At 40.2% G+C, this 20,255-nt stretch overlaps 2 protein-coding genes and 1 pseudogene across 3 annotated transcripts in view; all 3 read right to left on the reverse strand.

The window, feature by feature from the left end:
• LOC101314249 (cytochrome P450 82A4-like) overlaps positions 1 to 1,364 on the reverse strand; it is a 3,048-nt gene extending 1,684 nt beyond the window's left edge. Inside the window, exon 1 of the mRNA XM_004291880.1 lies at positions 96 to 1,364. Coding sequence (XP_004291928.1) covers positions 96 to 1,082 — 987 coding nt within the window. The 5' untranslated portion in view covers positions 1,083 to 1,364. The remainder of the gene's footprint in view (positions 1 to 95) is intronic.
• Positions 1,365 to 1,421: 57 nt separating this feature from the next.
• On the reverse strand, positions 1,422 to 14,673 carry LOC101314918 (annotated as a pseudogene). Its single transcript, XR_184170.1, has 6 exons — positions 13,490 to 14,673; positions 13,280 to 13,343; positions 12,543 to 12,776; positions 10,253 to 11,031; positions 9,370 to 10,181; positions 1,422 to 2,119 (listed from the first exon to the last, which is right to left on the reverse strand). The product of XR_184170.1 is annotated as an uncharacterized LOC101314918 (transcript).
• Positions 14,674 to 15,262: 589 nt separating this feature from the next.
• LOC101314537 (probable transcription factor KAN4-like) lies at positions 15,263 to 18,624 on the reverse strand. Its single transcript, XM_004291881.1, has 6 exons — positions 17,542 to 18,624; positions 17,343 to 17,419; positions 17,022 to 17,061; positions 16,476 to 16,620; positions 15,564 to 15,663; positions 15,263 to 15,453 (listed from the first exon to the last, which is right to left on the reverse strand). The coding sequence occupies exons 1-6, from the start codon at positions 18,032 to 18,034 to the stop codon at positions 15,304 to 15,306; spliced, it is 1,005 nt and encodes a 334-aa protein (XP_004291929.1). The 5' UTR covers positions 18,035 to 18,624; the 3' UTR covers positions 15,263 to 15,303.
• Positions 18,625 to 20,255: the final 1,631 nt, after the last annotated feature.

The raw sequence follows: 20,255 nt of genomic DNA on the forward strand, positions 1-20,255 counted from the left end.
AGGTAGTATATATATATATATATATATATATATATATATATATATATATATAGAGATTCTAAACGACACATATATGCATAGGTTATGATACATACCACACATGTTGCCTTCACGACGGTATCAGCATCAAAGCCTGCAACGTGAGATCCATCAAGGACTGAAAGCATAACATCCATGAAATCTTGGTCGCCGCCTTTAGTCTTCCCCAAGGTTGTTCGTCTATGCTTGTGCTCCTCTAACCACTTCATGACTATAAGGTCGAGTTCCTTTGCAGTGTATTTCATAGCCTTCTGCTGGCCACCTAAATCCCACCACTTAAGCCATGGAACTGCATCCCCCAACACAAAAAGTCCCGCCAAATGGAAGAAATCCCTCATGGCCTTTTGGCACCGTCGTGCCTCTTTTTCGTCGCTCAAATTACCATCAGCGACATTGAAGTATCTTTTTCCAGCAATCATCCTCAGAACCACGTTCAGTGTCAAATCCCCAAACCACTGCTTCATCTCCACCGGAACTTGGCCAGTGCTTGTGCTGATTATGTCTTTTCTTTGCCTCCATTGCTTGTATAACTGTTTCAAACTCATCTCTACTTCGGATACTCGAACATGTTTGAGTAGCTCGAGCCTTCTGTTTGAGAGTAGCTCTAGGGATATCAACTTACGTATTTCACGCCAGTATGGACTGTAGGGGCTGAAACCGAACATGGCATAGTTGTAGCCCAAGTGTTTGGCAACTAGAGTAGCTGGACGGGAGGAAACAACCGAGTCGTTGATGGTGAAACATTCCTTAGCAGCTTCCCAAGTACTTAACACAAGAGTGGAGTGGATGCCAATATTGATTGTGAAGATCGGTCCATACTTGTGAGTCAGGGCTCCCAAGGTTATATGGGGAAGCTGCTTGGATCCTCCAAGGAGGTGTAGATGGCCTAGCAGCGGCCATCCACCTGAGACTTGAGGGGGTTGGGGACTCCTGTTGGCTCTGTACCTCTTAGTGACACTAAAGAAGGAAAACACAAATATAGCAAGCAAGAGCCCGGTTGTGGCTCCGGTATGTAGGTATGGAACAGCTAAAATCGATTCCATTGTGGCTACCTAGCCAGTGAATGTAAGTCACTAAAGGGTAGTGCTTTGCAAACTATATATATAAGCCTTTTTATAGATCACGCACAAACACTAATCTCTTCATGGACAGGAAAAATCTTACTTTAACCTGTCGCAATTGTTCTTTCGATAGTGGAATAATAAGCTAATAATCACATCAAATTAGGGCGCCGAGAATGATGACTTACACTGAGAAATTATATATAACCCGGGTATGCATTATCGGGGGAGAGTGCGTCCAAAGGTATATTGTTGTTTAACTTTGTTTTGATGACTATGGGAACAGAAAGAGATAAGTGTGGGCTAGGTACAGTTTCTTTTGAGAAAAAGATAATTTCATCAAGATCGATGCTTTGGCATTTTCTTCTTTCAGACTAATCAATACACGTAATGATGAAATACAAATTAAGCAAAGGAAGAATAGGACTAGTACTTGTAGAAAAATTCAAACCAAAAGAGACGTTTTGTTGAAGACTCTGATCTGTACCTATATATCTATCTTCTTAAACCTCACTGAAGCCATGCCATCACAATTGATTTTTCTTTGCTATATAACTGTACAGTATAGTTGTAGTCATGCAATGAACAACATTGATTCGACATCTATTTATTGTGCTCGATCTTACATGATTCTTCCACACATCGATCCTCTTATTCCATAGAATCGCTGAAAGGCTTGTTGTTACAATATAGATCGAGTTCGCATGAAAACCGCGTGCCCTTGGGAACATGGTAGCCAGCTATGGTGCAGTCTTCATTGAACTCATGTGGTGCTGCTAATGATGCTGCAGGGTATAAACGCAACGTCTCCTTCACGATGGCTTGGAGATAGACCAACTTGCTTAAATCTGACTCGGCGACGGTTCTTTCACTTCCTACTTCTGTGTCCAGTTCCTCTTGAGCTTTTTCCAACACATGAGGATGGTTCAACAATAGTGATATTGCCCAAGTCAACGTAACATACATTGAATCGCTACCTGCTGCAATCAAATTCTGCAAAAATATACAACATTGAATAACTTACAGGGAGAGCTAGCAAGCTAGATATATATCTACGACAAGGTGGTGGAGAGCTGCAGAGGGTAAATTAGTACCCGAAGCAGGGGGTGCATGGCCTTTAATCGGTCATCTTCACCTGTTTGGAGGAACGTCGCCTCCCCACAAAGCATTGGGAGCCATGGCTAAAAGTATGGACCCCTTTTCACTATAAAGCTTGGGGTGCATCCAACTTTGGTGGTGAGCAGCAGTCAAGTAGCCAAGGAGTGCTTTACTATCAATGACATAGCCGCATCCTCACGTCCTGTTGTTGGTATATATACCGCAAGCATAAGCAACGACCTCGTAGACTGTCTTCCGGTAGACTGATATCCAGACTACCTCACCATGGTGAAAGATTATAGGTACCACATTGGGAAGGTGCTCTCCCAAGCTTCACAAGAAGGCACCATAAGAAGATATATGTGTAGTTAGTCCCACATCGGAAACATAATATGTGAGAGGACATTCCTTAACTATAAAAGGAAGGCTTCCCATATGTAGAAAGGATGATGCCAATCACTCCATCTTGGAGAGTTCTTGTAACACTAAAAGCCTATTTGTCATGATAGTTGATTCTTAAATGGACGTAACCATGTCCTCCGATGGCATAGTGAACCACTATATGTCCTTGTGTCTCTTGCTCATGATTGTCTATTGTTTATATTCCACCATGATTCAACATAAGTCACCGGGATTATGCAGAAACATTTGACGCCATTTATGGGAAGAGTTACAAATAGTCAAGAGGCAGTCCACTCATGATAGGTCCAGGAGAGATATAGGTCCACCGGGTCATCCCAAGCCCAGCAAGTGCCCTGCCAGTTCCAACAGTCATCGGGTCAAGTCATCGGATCCAGCCATCCCGCGCGAGATCAATCAATCAAGGGAGTTTTGTGTTCAATGAATCCCGTGACTCCTCTCCCGGTGACTCCGGTTCGTTCGATCTCGCCAATAGCTCTGCTCGGCGCCGGTATCCTCCGGAATTATGTCGTTGGCAGAAATACGATGAGTATGCTCCGGGCGGGCTGAAAGCGAGTTCCGGGATGGTGGAGCTCATCAAGAGAGAGTTCTCGTACGAGTTGGGATCAGGCTCGATTAAATCGACATCACCGATCGATGGACAAGGATCAGTCTCGATCAATTAAACATCTGGTACGCATGCCGATCATGAGGTGATGAGCACTTCCAGATCCGAAATCAAAAAGTGATCCCGCTGCCTTCATCAATCATTGGCCATACAGCCTCCCTATGCGGGATATATGATGTGCAAATCAAAAGAGAAGCACTCGGGGCCACAACACATCGAGTTCTAAAGAAAAGAGAAAAAAAAGAAGGATATCCGGGATGGCTGGCATGGCCTCTGGAATCATCTTCTGGTCCTTTCATGATTCACAAAGTTATTTCTCGGCTGGCATACCAACCAAACAAGCTAAGTCCTCTTGCTCCACCTCTTTAAACTATCGATGATTAATTGATTTTGGATTACTGTGGAGGAATTTGGTGATTCATATGCGAGTGGGGTAGTGTGTTTATGCAAGCCTTCATGTTTATGTCCGACTGTTTATCAATGATAGTTTATACCAAATTGGGCAGTATGCATCTCTCTCTTCCATAGAAGCAATTTGTGAAAGTCATTGGTCAATTTGTGAAACCGCCTTAGCTTTGTTCATGGTTTTGCTTTTGGGGGGTCTCAAGCTATGGACTCAGAACCCTGCAAATTTTGTGGTTTGGGAATGTTTATGTTGATCTTTCTGCTTTGATTTGCCAGTGTTGGTGTTTAACACTATGGTAGTTGGTAGATTTGGTTTGCATGTATAATTAGCTGTTTAGTATTGGAGAGGGAAGAAGAAGAAAGTTGCTTGCTTTTGCATATTATGAGTAGTATTGTTTAGTATATATGCTGAAATTTCCCTATTTGGGTTGTCATGGTAAAAAGATGAAGGAATCATGTAAAGGCATGCAAGTAAATTGGGGAAGTACTGAGTTAAGAAATGTGGGTAGGAAAGAGTGAGTATTGGTACTCGGGAGTGGATGGGTTAGATTTGGTTATTCGAGTCTGTTAAATTTGGTATTGAGGGTTGGAAGAACTTTGTTGTTTTGCTGTGATGTGGTAGGGTGATAGAATCGTTTTAGGTTGCTGCTCAAGAACCTTGTTCTTGAGTTTGGGTGTCCAGAGTAAATTTTGGGTCTTTTTGATTCCTTGTTTGTTATGTTTAAGATGATTTCGTGTTCTGGAAGTCTGTTTCTTTCTGTTCTGAAGCTTTAGAACTTGTTTTGTTACTTCAAAAGTCAAATTAAAGCTTCCAAAAACCAAGTCTTATTCTTGGTGTAAATTTCCAGAATTCTGCAGAAAAGCTGATTTTCTTGCCTACTTTGAGGCATGATATCTTTCAGCTCAGGCCTTTGTTTTGAAATCTGAAAATAACTTTGTAAAGCTCATATATCCATCATTGTGTGTGTTAAATTTCACTGGTTTTGGTTATCTTTTGGAGTGACAAATAGCTTGCCAAAATCAGTAGCAGACTCAGCAAAACTGAGTTTTCTGGATTTTCAGATTTTGTTCCAACTTTGCAAGACCGTAACTTTCTATCCAGGGCTTTGTTTTCAAAACTTAAGCTATGTATTTAAAGCCTGTAATGCCATCTTTAAAATAGGCTTGGGTCAGTAATTTTGGTTGGAGTTGAGTGGGTAGAAATTGAAGTCAAAGACAGCATCTTGCACACTGTTTTTAACACAAGCTGAAATAGAAACTTAGTTTTGAATCAGTTTCTCTAGCAGCTGGTTTTGGTTCTTAAGAAATTAGTTTTTATGTACGTGAGGGCTTTGATATGGTTTTTGGTTGCTTATATGATATGCGACCTATTTGTGGTATGATTCTAAAGTTGTATGTGAGGCCTTGAAATGGCCGTATGGACATGTTTGATTAAATGTGTGTGAAGTAGTAAGCATCCAAAAGATGGAGTGTTTTATGAGTTTGATTACTGTAAATATGATCTTGGTTAGGGTGGTGAATTGAGTATTGGATCAGCATTGGTATTGTGGGGTTGGTGTCATAACAGTTTATGGGTGCCCAGAGTAATTAGGGCACACCCAATAAGAAATGAAAATCATGGTGGGAGTAACAGTTATGATTGATCGATGAATTTATGATTGGTCAATATTAAGGTCATTTAGTTAATGATGTGATTATGTCAAGACATTAGGGACTCCAGTGACCTGAGGAGCAGAATGCCTGAGACTCCAGTGATCGAAAGTCCATTCTACCGTACCTCCTATTGAGCGCACCTGTTAGCTTTCTTCAAAGGCAGTCCATGAGAAAATTGTACATATTCTATGTTTACATATTATTTTGCCTCCCGGACATTGCGAAGGGAGCTCCAAGTCTTCACGATTGGATTGGAAACACAATCAGGATATGAAAGTCTAAGTCTTCATGATTAGACTGAGAAACCACCGAGAGATTGGCATTCGAGCGAGAGTGGCATTCGACCGAGAGATAGACATTCCACTGAGAGATAGGCATTTGACCAAGAGTGGCATTCGACCTAGAGATTGGCATTCGATCGAGAGCAAGACTTGGGGGACATAGTGAATCTCGTCACTCCCTTTAAAAAGAGAGAAGAAAATCGTGAGAACGGGGGAGAGGGAAATAATTCCGAGTAAAAGAACCTTCTTCCTTAGAGAGTTGGGGGGACAGGGGGTGTATGTCGTTACTTATGCTTGGCGGCATACAATTTATTTGTAACTCTCCAAGTAAGATGGTCCTCTTACTCGGGAGTTGAGGGGATATGTTGTTGGGATATATACCGCAAGCATAAGCAACGACCTCATAGACTGTCTTTTGGTAGGCTAATATCCGGGCTACCTCGTCATGGTGAAAGATTATCGGTACCACATCGGGAAGGTGTTCTCCCAAGCTCCACAAGAAGGCACCATAAGAAGATATATGTGTAGTTAGTCCCACATCGGAAACATAATATGTGAGGAAACCTTCCTTAACTATAAAAGGAAGGCTTCCCATATGTAGAAAGGATGATGTCAATCACTCCATCTTAGAGAGCTCTTGTAACACCAAAGGCCTACTGGTCATGATAGTTGATTCTTAAGTGGGCGTAGCCATGTCCTCCGATGGCATGGTGAACCACTATATGCCCTTGTATCGCTTGCTCATGATTGTCTATTGTTCATGTTCCACCATGATTTAACATAAGTCTCCAGGATTATGTAGAAACACGCCCAAAGTTGACAGCTGTAGAAATCATGGGCTACAACAATGCCATGTTTGGGTTTGAATCCGCAGGGCCATATTGGCGGGAAGTTCGTAAGATTGCGATCTTGCAGTTGTAGTTGCTCTCCAACCGCCGGCTTCAGATTCTTGCACACATTCGAGTAAGCGAAGTGCGCACCTTCTTGAACCAATTGTACACAACTTGGAATAGCAGTGATCTTATGAAAAAGGAGGGCAACTCGGATGGTGACCGCGTAGTGTTGGTGGAGTTGAAAGAATTGTTGGGGGACTCGAGTTTAAATGTGATTCTTAGAATGATCTCCGGGAAGCGATATTCTTTTGCGGCCAATGATGATGAGAAGAAAGAAGCGGGTCACATCCATACTGCCGTGAGCCCATGAGGAAGTTCATTTACTTTGTAGGGCTGTTTACAATGGGTGATTCGATTCCTTATATTCGGTGGTTGGATTTAGGTGGACATGAGAAGGAGATGAAGAAAACTGCAAAAGAAATGGATGCCATTCTTGAGGACTGGCTAGAAGAGCATAAGCGAAAGAGAGAACTCAGAGAGGAAGAAGATGATATAAAAGAGCCCGGTGACTTCATGGATGCATTGATTTATGCCCTGGAAGGAGCAGACCTTAGTGGTTATGATGACTGTTAACAAGGCCACATGTTTGGTAAGCATATTTTGGTTATTTTCAACACCAAAACATGACGTATAAATATAAAAGATGACTACTGCAAACGATATCGCAGGCGTGATGAAATTTACTAGGAAAGTGAGAGAATCCATTAATCGGATAGCTCTAGCCTTTTCTTCTGTTTGCCAGAAGATTGATATATATGGGTACGTACTCTGTTCTTCACAAGTAATTGAGTAAACCCTTCACAGACAATGGCAACATGGGTGTGATTATATAATGCATGGAAAGTTGGAAACCCGGCATAGGTAAACCGGCCCCGTGATCCCTTATTCCCGCTATAAATTAAACGATTCAGATGGTTTCCAATATGAGTTGGCCCTCTCGGATAATATGAGACGGACAGACATAGAAAAGGGTTATGACAGTACCCACTCCAGTCTCCAGTCATCTTCATGCGTTTAATATACTGGTATACAATACGGGACTTTTTTACTATACATATATGTATAACATATATCAAGCCATGCGCCGTCTAATCATCTTGAATTTTAAATTGTTAAATGATTGGACGGTTTACGGTTTGATATATGTCATATAAATGTGTATAGCAGCCGAACCCTACAATTAGGGCCGACTCTGTGTCCATAAACGCTCAAGGTGAGAATATATTTGAGGCCCCCAAACAAATGCTCGATAAAAAATAATAAAAAAATAGAAACTCAATATATTACAAAAAAAATTTGTACCACAATATAAAAGAGTGTGTTTTTCAATATCTTTATATCATAAGTCCAAACATATACAAACAATTCAAAGAGGATGTGATTATGTGTAGCTTCAAATTCAGTATTATCATATATTCATATTCAATGTTCAAATAATCAAATCAAAAAATAAAATAGATAAAGGATTATCGTACTAAGCCAGTAAGGATGAAGAGAAAATCGTAATTTCTTTAAAATAGAAAAGAAATAGCTTTAAAGAATAAAAATGAAAGGGTAAAAGAACATACCTTTTTTGCTTTAGAGGTTGGTGTTTTCCATTCTTCAAAGGTTTGCAGCTCCCTTCTTTTTTTTCTTCGATTTCTTCTGAGTACTTGAGTAGAAGAAGAGAGGCTCAGAGACGCACTCTTCTTAACCCTAAACTTGTGCGAGAGTGAAAATAAAGAGAGTAAGATACGCTCATGTCTTCTACTCTTCTTCTTTTTACAGGGCTATATAAAAAATAAAAAATTTGAGCCCCCAAATTTTGAGGCCCTAGACCCAGGCCTGCTCCATCTTGCCCAGGACCGGGCCTGCCTACATTACGAACCTTAACGAATCAATTAGATTCAACGTACTAAACATCTTCATGCGCTTCATATACTAGCTAGTGCAACAAAAAACCAAGAACTAATTTGGTCATGTGACTCCTGTCCACAAACGTGGCCAGCTAAATTTATTTTATTTTCTTTTTCAAAGGATGCATTAGACCATCTTCAATGGATATGCCAATATTTTTTGGTCAAATTCAAAATTTGACATGTGACAAGGCAAAAATAATATTTCCTAATTTGGCTAATCTCATCTCCAATAGAGATGTCAAATTTTGAACAATTACCATACATTAAACAATCATTTAAACTTGTAAAGAAGTAAAAATACTTAGGAGAGAGCTAGAGAGTAAAAAAAATGGCATTTCCTTTCAACAATGTCAAATTTGACATGGACTCTCTCAATGCCATTTCCACATGTAAATGACTATTCGGTTGGAGACTGCTGACTATGTCAAATAAGAACTGTTTTAGTGATTAGTTATCAAAAATGTCTGGAGATGCTCTTAGTTTTAAAATGACAAATGGCCTTTCCATTAAGGGATGAGGCAGTTATCGACTAAGTTGAAACTCAACATAGTAGCCGCCTGAGCTTTTATCCTTCTCACATCACTGTATTCCTTGATCTGGTGACTGGTCTTATATATCTCTATTACAGTGGCGGACGCAGGAAAATATCTCAATGGGGGCAAGTTCTATCTAACTCAGCTATGAACAAATTTTCACCAAATCAACAATAGCATACAACAAAGCAGAAGAACATAGGGAAACAGAGTTCAACTTCCAACTTCCAAGTTCATGTAACCAAATTAAAAAGAAGAAAAGAACAGAACTTCTGAATATATAGGAGATGTAAAGTGCATTGAAGTATAATTCAAATATATCTCATACATGGATTAAATATTATCATGCTCAGCTCTTTAACTTGGAAAAACAATCTTCCATGGCACAAAAGGTTAAACAAAACAGAGAGCTAGCAAGAAGTATAAAAAAGAGCACATACCTAGAAAGCAAAGTGCTTCCACATCTATAATTGTCCTCTACGAGGTGCCATATTTTGAAATCGCTGAATAATAGACTCATTGTCTATGGAAATGAATATATCTTTCTCAAGATATACAGCTAAGCTGTCATTCATCCATTGGTCTCCCATTCGATTGCGAATTCGATTCTTTATGATATTCATGGCAGAGAAAGCTCTTTCAACAGACGCCGTTGCAACAGGAAGTACAAGCGCCAAAGTGATCAGCAGATAAACATAAGGATATGTCTTGTGCTTTCTTGTCTCAACTAATTTCTTTGTAAGATCAGCAATCCCTTGCAATTCTTGAAACTTGTCATTAGACCGCATATCATCAATATATGTCTCTAATTGAATCTCTAGAAATAGCAACTCTGATGCAGAAAAATCTTGAGGATAAAGCTCAACAAGGCGCATCAAACTTTGCTTGTTATAGGCTGCAAATGAGTAATTAGGACTGAGACATGCCAAACAAAGGAGAAGTTCAGTACTAGCCTCATTGAATCGGTTGTCTAGCTCTTGAAGTTGGAAATCTATAACAGCACAAAAGAAGTCAAAGCGATAGTAATACATATTTGTCATTTCTGGAGCTCTACGCCTTGATTTTCCTGGACATACGTATTGAGCATCCATGTTTGGAACACTGATATTCTCTTTTCCACAAAAGAGAACAACTTCTTCCAACAAAGAAACCCATCCATTCTCCCTCATGGTCTGCAATTTTCTCTTGCACACTTTCACTAAATCCATGGCGTTCACTATGTCTTGATCATATTTTTGTAGAGCTTGAGACAACTCATGAGTGATTCCAAGTATAATTCTCATCAAATGCAAACTGAATATGAAATCAAATGATTGTAGCAACTTCAAAGAAATATATGCTTCATGCTTCTGATCAGAACTCACTTTGTAGATGATATTTCATCTAGCACATCAGTGATAGAAGAAAACATGACAATAAAGTTTACAAGAGTACCATAGTGTGAGCTCCAACGCGTGTCACATGAACGCTTGATTTCAGTTTCTTGATTGAGTCCTTGTCCACTTGTAAGTTCTCCAATTTGAAGTGCCTCAATGACCTTGATAGATTGCTTTGCTCGAAGAATGTCCCGGCGTTTAGAAGATGCCCCAACAATATTTACAACACTAGCCACTGATGTAAAGAATGCACCAACAATATCATGCTTTTTAGCAACACCGACAAGAGCTAATTGAAGCTGATGTGTAAAACAATGAACATAAAAAACACTCGAGTTCTCCTTCAAAATAAGTGTCTTCAAACCATTAAATTCTCCACTCATATTACTCGCGCCATCATAACCTTGACCACGTAGCCTAGTGATGCTTAATCCATGTTTAGAAAATAGTGCATCTATAGCTTTCTTAAGTGACATAGCAGTGGTACTCTTAACATATTCAATGCCTATGAAGGATTCAATCACACAGCCATTTTTATCCACATAACGAAAAATAATAGTCATCTGCTCCTTTACAGATACATCTCTGGACTCATCAACTAGAATAGAGAAAAAGGCATCACCAATATCTTTAATAATAACATTTGTAGTTTCAACAGCAGCAGCATTCACTATGTCCTTTTGAACCCTAGGAGATGTCAATTTAAGATTTTCAGGAGCATTCTTCAATGCAACTGCTCTTACTTCATCATTATGATCAGCAAGAAACTGTAAAAGCTCAAGAAAGTTACCTTGATTGCTTGAGTTCTCTGATTCGTCATGACCACGAAAGGCAAGGCCTTGTCTTAGGAGAAAGCGAATGCAATCAACTGATGCTTCTAGTCGAATTTGATAATCTGCTCGAGATTGATGTGCATTATGATTGATAACGTTCCTAATATGCTAGTTTTCATTCATCAAATCTTCACATTTTCGCACTGCTTGATTGTGGACACTATTGTGCGTCTTCCCTATATGATCATACAATCTGTCTTTCTTCTTGAAATTTCGGAAGCCAATACCACTGAAACAATCACCTCCTCCTTGCTCACCAACATTTGGCTTGAACAAATAGCAACATAAACAAAATGCAGCATCTTTAGATATGCTATATTCTAACCAATTTGAAAATTCATCAAACCAGTCTACACAGAAACTTTGTTTCCCCGCTCCACGTTGTGTTTGAACAAACACATGATTTGAAGGCTGACAAGGACCTCTTAACATATACTCTCTTCGAATTTTATCCCTAACATCATGATGATAATCTGAAATTTTCATCCTTAATCCAGGATCAGAAGGAAGCTCACCCAAGTTAATCTCGACACGACTCTGTTTTGATCTTTCATTCTGTACATGAGTTGAAGATAATTCACCTGATGCTCGTTTAAAATATCTCTCCATCTCTCACAACCTGCAATTGTAAATTTGTTTAATCAGCAAGTCATCAATCTAAAAAATAAAGTAGTAAACTGAGAAGAAAAAGGCATCACCGATTGTTATAAAGGGTTTTGGGGACGGACAGACGAACAGCGAACTGACGAAGAGAATAAAAACAGAGGATGTAAAGAAAGGCCCTTTATAACAGGAGAGAGTGTGATTAGACGTGATCCAATTCTCATCCTACTATTATATCAATTGTTATTATATGTATATACAATATAAAAAGGTATATATATGTACTAGTTGGATACGGAAAAGTTGGATAAGGAAACATGGGGTTAAGGACTGAATACTTAAGGGGCAAAAAAGACTCGAAAAATTTTAAATACACATCCCTAATATCTTAATACACAGACGCCAGTTGTTGAAAACTGAACGGGGGCAGTGGCCCCCGCTCGCCCCTACCTGCGTCCGCCCCTGCGTGTGGGCTAGGTAAAACCTCTTTTGAGAAAACGATAATTTTATCAAAGATCGATACTTTGGCATTTTCTTCTTTCAGACCAATCCATACACGTAATGATGATATACAAAGCAGAGCAAGAATAGGACTAGTACTTCCGTGTAGAAAAATTCAAACCAAAAGAGACGTTTTGTTGAAGACTCTGATCTGTACCTATATATTGATCTTCTTAAACCTCACTGAAGCCATGCCATCACAATTGATTTTTCTTTGCTATATAACTGTACAGTATAGTTGTAGTCATGTAATGAATAACATTGATTCGACATCTATTTATTGTGCTCTCAGACGATTCTTCCACACATGCAATATATTGATCGATCCTCTTATTCCAGACGTTTACGACCAGCCGGTTACCAGCTGGCACGTGGTATCCGGCGACGGTGCAATCCTCCAGAGCTTCTCGCAGTCCTAAGAGAGGCCCAGCTGGGTAAAGCCGCAGTGTTTCCTTGATAATGGCTTGAAGATAGACAAGGTTCTTGATGTCTGATTCATCAACTAGCCGGTCCGTGCCAACGTGGAGGTCTAGCTCTTCTTGTGCCTTCCTTAAGACGTGGCAGTTGTTCAAAGTAACGAGATGAGAAAATTTTACACCGCATCACGTGTTTTGTGCGACCCACCGGTCGCATAGCGACACGTTTTTTTTTTTTTTTTTTTCTTTTTTCGGGTCAGCTCTTCTCCTTCTTTCCTCTCTCTTCTTCGGCGAAGTTTTTTCACAACTCTTCTTCTTCCTTCCTTCCTCTTCTTCTTCCTTCCTTCCTCTCTATTCTTCTTCTTCCTTCCTCTGCGTGATTTGCACGGGTTGGTCCATGCTCTCCGCCATGCTGGAGAAGCTGCAGGGGTTATATGACCTTCGGAGAAGCCGCAGGGACCTTCGGCGGCGTCGAAAAGGAAGGAAGAAGAAGCTTCGCCGGAGAAAGGAAGAAGCTAGAAGATTCATCGGAGAAAGGAGGAGGAAGAAGAAGAAGGCAGGTGTAGAAAAAAAAAAAAAAAAAAAAAAAACACGTGTACAAAATATGCATGGTTGGGTGCACATGTGTCAGGTGGTGCGGCTGTTGCACCTAAGAATTTCTCTAACGAGATTACCCAGGTCAGAGTTTCTGCTGTCTTGTCACTGCCACCTAAGATCGATAATTGCCTGTTACGAATAAAAAAAAAAAACATTATCCTTAATGGGCCATGAACTGTAGTAGATCCATTATGCTCCAAGTCTTGACCTAAAAGCCCAATGGAGAAGCTGTAACCATAATGCTAGTGTTAGTTTGAAGGTTTGAAATTTTGAACCATACCAGACAGGTAGACTTGATACTGGTATCTGAATCATGTTGAAAATTGGAGAGTTGCCCTTGTTCCTGAAGAGACAGCATGACATCAATGAAGTCCTCCTCCCCCTCCGCACCTTTGGCCTTGAGATGATCACCGTTATTAGATTTTAGTCTTCTCCGGCGATGCTCCTCCAGCCACCCACGGACCCACCAAGTATTTGATCCAAGTCCTTGGCGGTCTTCTTCATAGCCTTCTCATGTCCCTGCAAATCCAACCACCACAAATACGGCAGCGCATCCGAAACCACGTACGAAGATCCCAATCAGATGAAAAAACTGACTGATTGCTTTCTGGCACAGCCCCGCCTCCTCCTCGTCACACGCAGCTGCCGACGAGCCAAAGTAACGCTTTCCCGCCACCATCCTCACCACCACATTGAGTGTCAACTCCTCCAACCAATGCTTCATTTCCACGAGCACAGGAGTGCATGACCCTTTTTCGACCCATAAACCATGAAACTCTCGTATCCCCATATCTACTTCAGAAATCCGGACGTGTTTGAGCATCTCAAGACGACCGTTCGAGAGGAGTTCGAGTGTTGCAATCTTTCTCATCTCACGCCAAAAGGTGCTGTAAGGTGCGAAGCCAAACACGGCGTAGTTGTAGCCCCTGCCACCGTGGTCGGACGTGAGGCGAGCGCCTTGTCGTTTGTGGTGAAGCAGTCTTTGGCTACTTCCCAACTGCTCACTACGAAAGCACGGCGGCTGCCGAGACTGATGTTGAAAGCTGGGCCGTATTTGTCGGCCATTGCACCTAATGTGCGGTAGAGAAGCTGATCTTCGCCACCTAGAAGGTGGAGGTGGCCGATGAGTGGCCATGCGCCCTTAGGTTCCGGAGCCTCGTGGTGCTTGGAACCTCGAAGCAATGCAATAACTAGATAGATTATAGAAGCAAGAAACACAGCAATGAGAGTGATTAACTGGAAAGAAAGATCCATGATTAATCAAAAGGGTATGGTAATATCACAAGGAACGCACGTACAACGGTTTATATAGGAGTTCACTAGGTCAGTATTGAGTTGGTTACCTTGCATGAAGCATACCAAATTTCAAGCCATAGTGTAAAGGTCGATGCGAACTCTATATAGTTTAAAGCTGATGGCAATGACATTGTTTTTCCTTATTAGAATTCCCAATATTACTATTTAACTAAATTAACTATGCTCCTGATTCCATATAAACTGAAGGTTAGTTGCTTTTAAGTCAAGTCCAAGCACGAATCATGCCGATCTGTCACTTTCGGAAACACAAAACATATCCATCAATTTATAATAAATAGAGTTATCATCTGCGTAATTTTACGGTTCTCAAATTCGCAAAATGTTTCGAACTTGTGAGAACCTCTACTTTCATGTTCTGTCAAGATTTGAGAAAATCTTGCATATATAAAATGGTGATAAAGTTTCATATATTAGAATAAAATTTCTTTGTAGGTGCTGGACGTACAATTCAAATACTGAATATCTAAATTCAATAATTGTTCGGATTCTCTGTTGGTGATTACTCGAGAGATCAATCATCGATCTCCATCTTGTGAGACATATTTGGTTACATCAAAACTTTCATGTCAAATTCCCCCTCTTCCGTTGTCAAATCGGAGATGTAATGCAAACGAAGATGAAGACAACAATAACGTACAGATGTCGGTCGATCAAAAAGTGGAGACATATATTACTTATAGTTAAGTTTAATTAATGGACACTACATGATTTAAAACTTCGCGAGGATTAGCTAAAGCTAGCTGGCTAGAAAACTAGATAAAAGGGTAATTAATCAAGTCATTTGAAGGTTGAGGGTGTTGAGCATAGACCATTCGCCACTTGGCCTTCCAAGCGTGAACTCTAGGTTAAGATACATATGATCCGAAGATGACAAGGAGCTACAATCCAACTGGCGGCCTGAACCCGAATCCTCTTCATCCACCTAATCAAGTTTCAAGTAAACTATATCATTCACCATAACACACTAATAATTTGTACAAAATTTAAAAGGGTTTTGCTGGTAGGTTTTGATGAGGAAGTATATGTAAATACCTTGGTACCAATTGAGGATGGGGAATCAGAACATGTCAAAAAATCTCCAGGACTTGGTTTGCAGCTGCCATTTGTCTTCCTTGTAGAATGCCATGATCCTCTGATCAAAATTAGTTATCAGGCTAGTGATCAGAACTTGAATAATGCATCAAATCGTCCAAATAAAACCAAACACATATATATACTCTCTTCTGGTTTATATATTATGCAGTACGTGTGTGTACACACACACACACACATTGCAGTCCTTTGAGGCAAGACATTATTGCTCACGTACTGCCATACATAATTGGAGTCAACAAATCCATCAATCTGAGGCCAAGACATTATTAGACAGTAGCCAAGCTATCTATCCTAGATCTATCAAAGTTGTTGTAGTTTGTTGCTTTCCTTTATGATCGACTCGATCTCTACCAACCAACAATAGCCGTTTGATTACACATACAATATGTATTGAGATTTGTAGTCAAAATCCCTAGACTTTTAGGGCACATTGGGATGCATGATCATATTTGAATGGAACTAGCTTAGCTAGCTTGTAACCTAATACCCTTGACGTATTAGCGTTTCATGCCAGTATGAAATTACAAAACCTAGCAAATCAATTAACTAAGTAACTTCATCAAAATCAATGAGCTTCGAGATGCCTCCAGAAATAAATACTCTACACTAGTAACAACGACAGACACCGTGTTGGACTAATTGGACCAAAACTATATTTACAGATCGATCAGGGGAATTAAAGATCATAAAAGGGTCTTTAATTCATTTTCTCCAAGCCAGGCATAAACATGCCAATATTCGTGCATGTATGTCTGCATATATTTATTATCTATCCATTTTGCAGAGCCAAAGAATACGATCAGGTGAAGATGCGCGTTTAGATCATTAACATAAAAATGAATTAGCTACCTGATGCTGGGATTTTGCAGAAGCAGAGTTGAAGGTGAATCAATAGCCTTCTCAGAATCACAGGGTAGTGCTGATCCATTTACTTGAACATTATTATTTCCTGGATTTTGGTCCAAACCCATATCCATCAGCTGTCCTTCATGACCTGCGACCAGAGTAAATAATGTAGATAGATCGATCAGCTAGCCATTAATTGGTCTTGCTGGATGGTCTTTCCAGACACCATCCAAAAATAATTCACTTCACATGGATTCTACTGAGTGTAGTAGTGAGTACTGATCGAAGGAAGGAGCTAGGTCCAATAACAGTTAATAATAATCTCAGTGTCAACCAGGCATATTGTTTTGTTTTAGTCTAGCTGGGTCAAAATGATGATAATAGAGTTCTCTGTCCCACTGAGATCGCCCAGGCTCCGAAACAAAGAGAATAATGGAAGATAAAAGAAAATGGGGCCTGAATTTTGAAGATTTGAGATAGAGATCGATCATGCAAATATGAAATCAGAGATAGCTAGGAATATTTTACAAATTCCAGTCCATTATTTACCTGTTCCTTTGTGGTCAGTGCTCTTCACTGTTCTATACATCTGCATGATATCAAAACCCAAACAAAAAGAAAAATCATGAGAAAAAACGGTCCACATTGCTAAGATTACTCCCTCTAGATGCCATTTTGTCCTTACATCACTTGTTGTTTACCCCCCACTACAAATGAATCATTCCAATAACATTTATATGTTAAATGCAGAATATTTTTTGAAACATAATCCTCAAAATTAGAAATTAAGAGAACCAATGTCATCAGCTATATGACTCTTATGTTTTTATTCAAAGCAAACAAGATTGAGCACAGTATAAGCTAGCCCACCTGCAAATGACTCTTCACGTGAGCGAGAGTTAGATCCTTCACATTCATCAACTCTAACACCGATTTTGGCGTTGCTCCTGCATTTTGATTTCATTTCCCAAGAGAAATGGTAACCAACTAATTAGAAATGCAACTATATAGCTAATCTCTATGAAACAAATAAAGACGTCTAGCTAGCTTGTATATATGTGTATCTTACTTTCATGGCCACCGAGAAGCTGAACTGCATGTACGAAATGGGCATGAAGTGTTGTAGTCCACCGCATCCTCGGAGCTCTGACGCTTCTTTTCACATTCCCGACAGTTCTGGCGCTTCTTTTGAACTCTCGACCGTAGATTTGAGGATGGTGATGATGATGGTGATTGAAGTTTCTGGGCGGTAGAGGTGTTGAACTAGTACTGTTACTAATTATATCCTTCATTTCAAGACCTAAACTCAAATTTGGCCCGGGCTCAGCGGCAGCGGGATTATAACTAGTCCTCTGATCTAAGTGGTAGAGAACATTTTCATGACTCAAATCACTCCCACTGCTAGCGGAGTCGGTGGTTGAGCTCCGATCACCGTTAAGTGCTTTTCTTGATAAAGCAATCTCGTAGTGATCTGACGGTGGGCTGATCTGTAAAGAGAGATCAGGCAAGGGTGAAGAAGTACTTCTCATTATAGGGTTTGAGTTTGAGCTCAGGTACATCATGAGGATGAACTGTAGTGATTATATGGTGATGAGTGGCTTATGATTTGCACTGCACTGAGTTTGAGAAAGTGATGGATGCAGGGCCGGAGATATAGGCTTTTATAAAAAGTAGTACTAGCTAGATAGGAAGATCTATTTAAAATCTAAAAACATAGAAAGCTGGTGCGCGCAGGTAGTACTCGATCAGAGAGAGAATTCCAGAAATGAGGAAGTAACACTCAGTCCTTTTGGGAACAAGCTAGGTTGATGGAAAAGTTATTGAAAATGAGGAACAGTGTATTTAAGAAGATCGAGCGGTAGCTGCAGATCAGTAGTGGTAGAGAGTTGAGATTGAGAGTCCATACACACAACACACAGTCACAGACAGAGACTCAGAGAGAGAGAAAGGGCCCGTTCTGGTTTTTATGGTAGAGAGATCGAGTAGCTAAGAGACTAAAGAGAGAGAGAAAGAGAGAGGAAGAGGGAGTGAAAAGGAAGTGGCAATAGGATATAATGGAGGTTTCTGCAGAGAGGAATGGTTGGAATTCGAGAAAACAAAAGGGCCACTGTTCAATGGAATATCGGAATCGCATCCATCGCATTTTAATTTCATGGATCGATTGCGACCCATTTGATTTAAATACCCTCTACTCTTGTTAATTTCTACCAGATATTATTCAAATATGTTCTTTTTTTATATATAACAAGATATACCTTTTGTTTTTATTTTCTCCTACATAAGAATATTTCCATTTTTTCTTCATGATAGATATTGACTGGCAGGCATGACCTAGCTAGCTAACCCTATTCATTTACTTCAGTTGCAGGACATGGCATGAACTACATCGATCTGCAGCTTCCATTGTAGAACATCTAACCTCCAGAAACATCGTTCAAGATCAAAATAACTACATTATGATGCATATATACATTTGAGTTGTAATGAAGAACTTCTTATAAATTCCTTAATTAGTTTCTGTCCTAATTAACTTAACAAATTAAACCGACTGTATATGAACTGAAGCCAGCTAGCTAGCTGATCTAGCTAGGGCAGGGCATGCAAGTGTGCTTTCTATACCTCTATATTTAGTCACTGGCCGGTGACCTGCTGGGGAATACAATCATAATTGAGCTGTACACGTGCGAACCCTGATGCAGATATCAGCTAATTAAGAAAGCTCAGTCGACCTTAGCTGGGATTAATTTAGATTAGAACTGAGTTGAAGATTGAATTATGGTGTCGTTAGAAATAAGGAAATGGCACGAACGGAGATCGAATATATATGTATGAACGAAATGAATCGAAGCACATATATGATAGAATACAAGGCTGAAGGCGTAGTGATAGATTAGAGGAATGAAGTTGCTGGGTCATGTCAGAGTGGCTGTGCTGTCCGGCGACACCAGGGTCGCAGAGCCACATGCAATATGCAACTCTGACTCTGACTCTGACTCCGACGTTGCCGTCTGCAATCAGTCGAGTCTTGATCCCACGCGCTGGCTTCAAACTTGCATCACCTGGTGGAGGAACAGTGCGTGCCGGGAGAGAGCGCGTGGCCGGGAAACGAGGTAAGAGAGTTTGAACGGCTAGTATTTGTCCGATCCACAGTGTTCGATCGTCGTCCCCAATATTCCCTCTCCATGTCGCAAGTAAATAGTATTCCTTGGCCAAACCAAAAACCGGACTCATCTGTCTGTCCCTCGCGCGTGGAGTCCCACGTATACGAGTTCTTGATTCAAATTCTATAATATCTGTGAATTAAGCCAGAGACGATCGAGAAGCAACTAAGCAAGCAAGGACTGGAGGACCATATTCGTCGGCGTCAACATGGGTTGTGGTCACGTGATAGAGGGACGTGACCTTGTCTAAGCAAGAAGCTCTTTCTTTGTTCTCTTCTATTGGACTCTTATAGCTTGATTCTATTGGAGTCATGACTTTCGTACATTAATCGACTTGTTTATAATGGTGATTACAGAAACAACAAGATAGGACCTAATGACTAACAAGGATGCTTAATTAGCTTAATGCATGATATCGTTTTGTTTATAATGGTCAGCGCCTGATGCGCTCTAGATTCTCCGGGAAATGAAACTTTTGTGTTGCTCTTTCTCGCTAGCTGCTTGCTTAATTAGTTGTTAATTAACAAGTAGCTTCAAGCTTTTCATCTCTCACATATATTCCTTATTGATTGGTATGTATCCTCATGTTGTTTGGATTATTGAATAATAAGGTTGCAGGAAG

The sequence above is a fragment of the Fragaria vesca genome, linkage group LG2 (assembly GCF_000184155.1).
Source record: "Fragaria vesca subsp. vesca linkage group LG2, FraVesHawaii_1.0, whole genome shotgun sequence".
Lineage (NCBI taxonomy): Eukaryota > Viridiplantae > Streptophyta > Magnoliopsida > Rosales > Rosaceae > Fragaria > Fragaria vesca.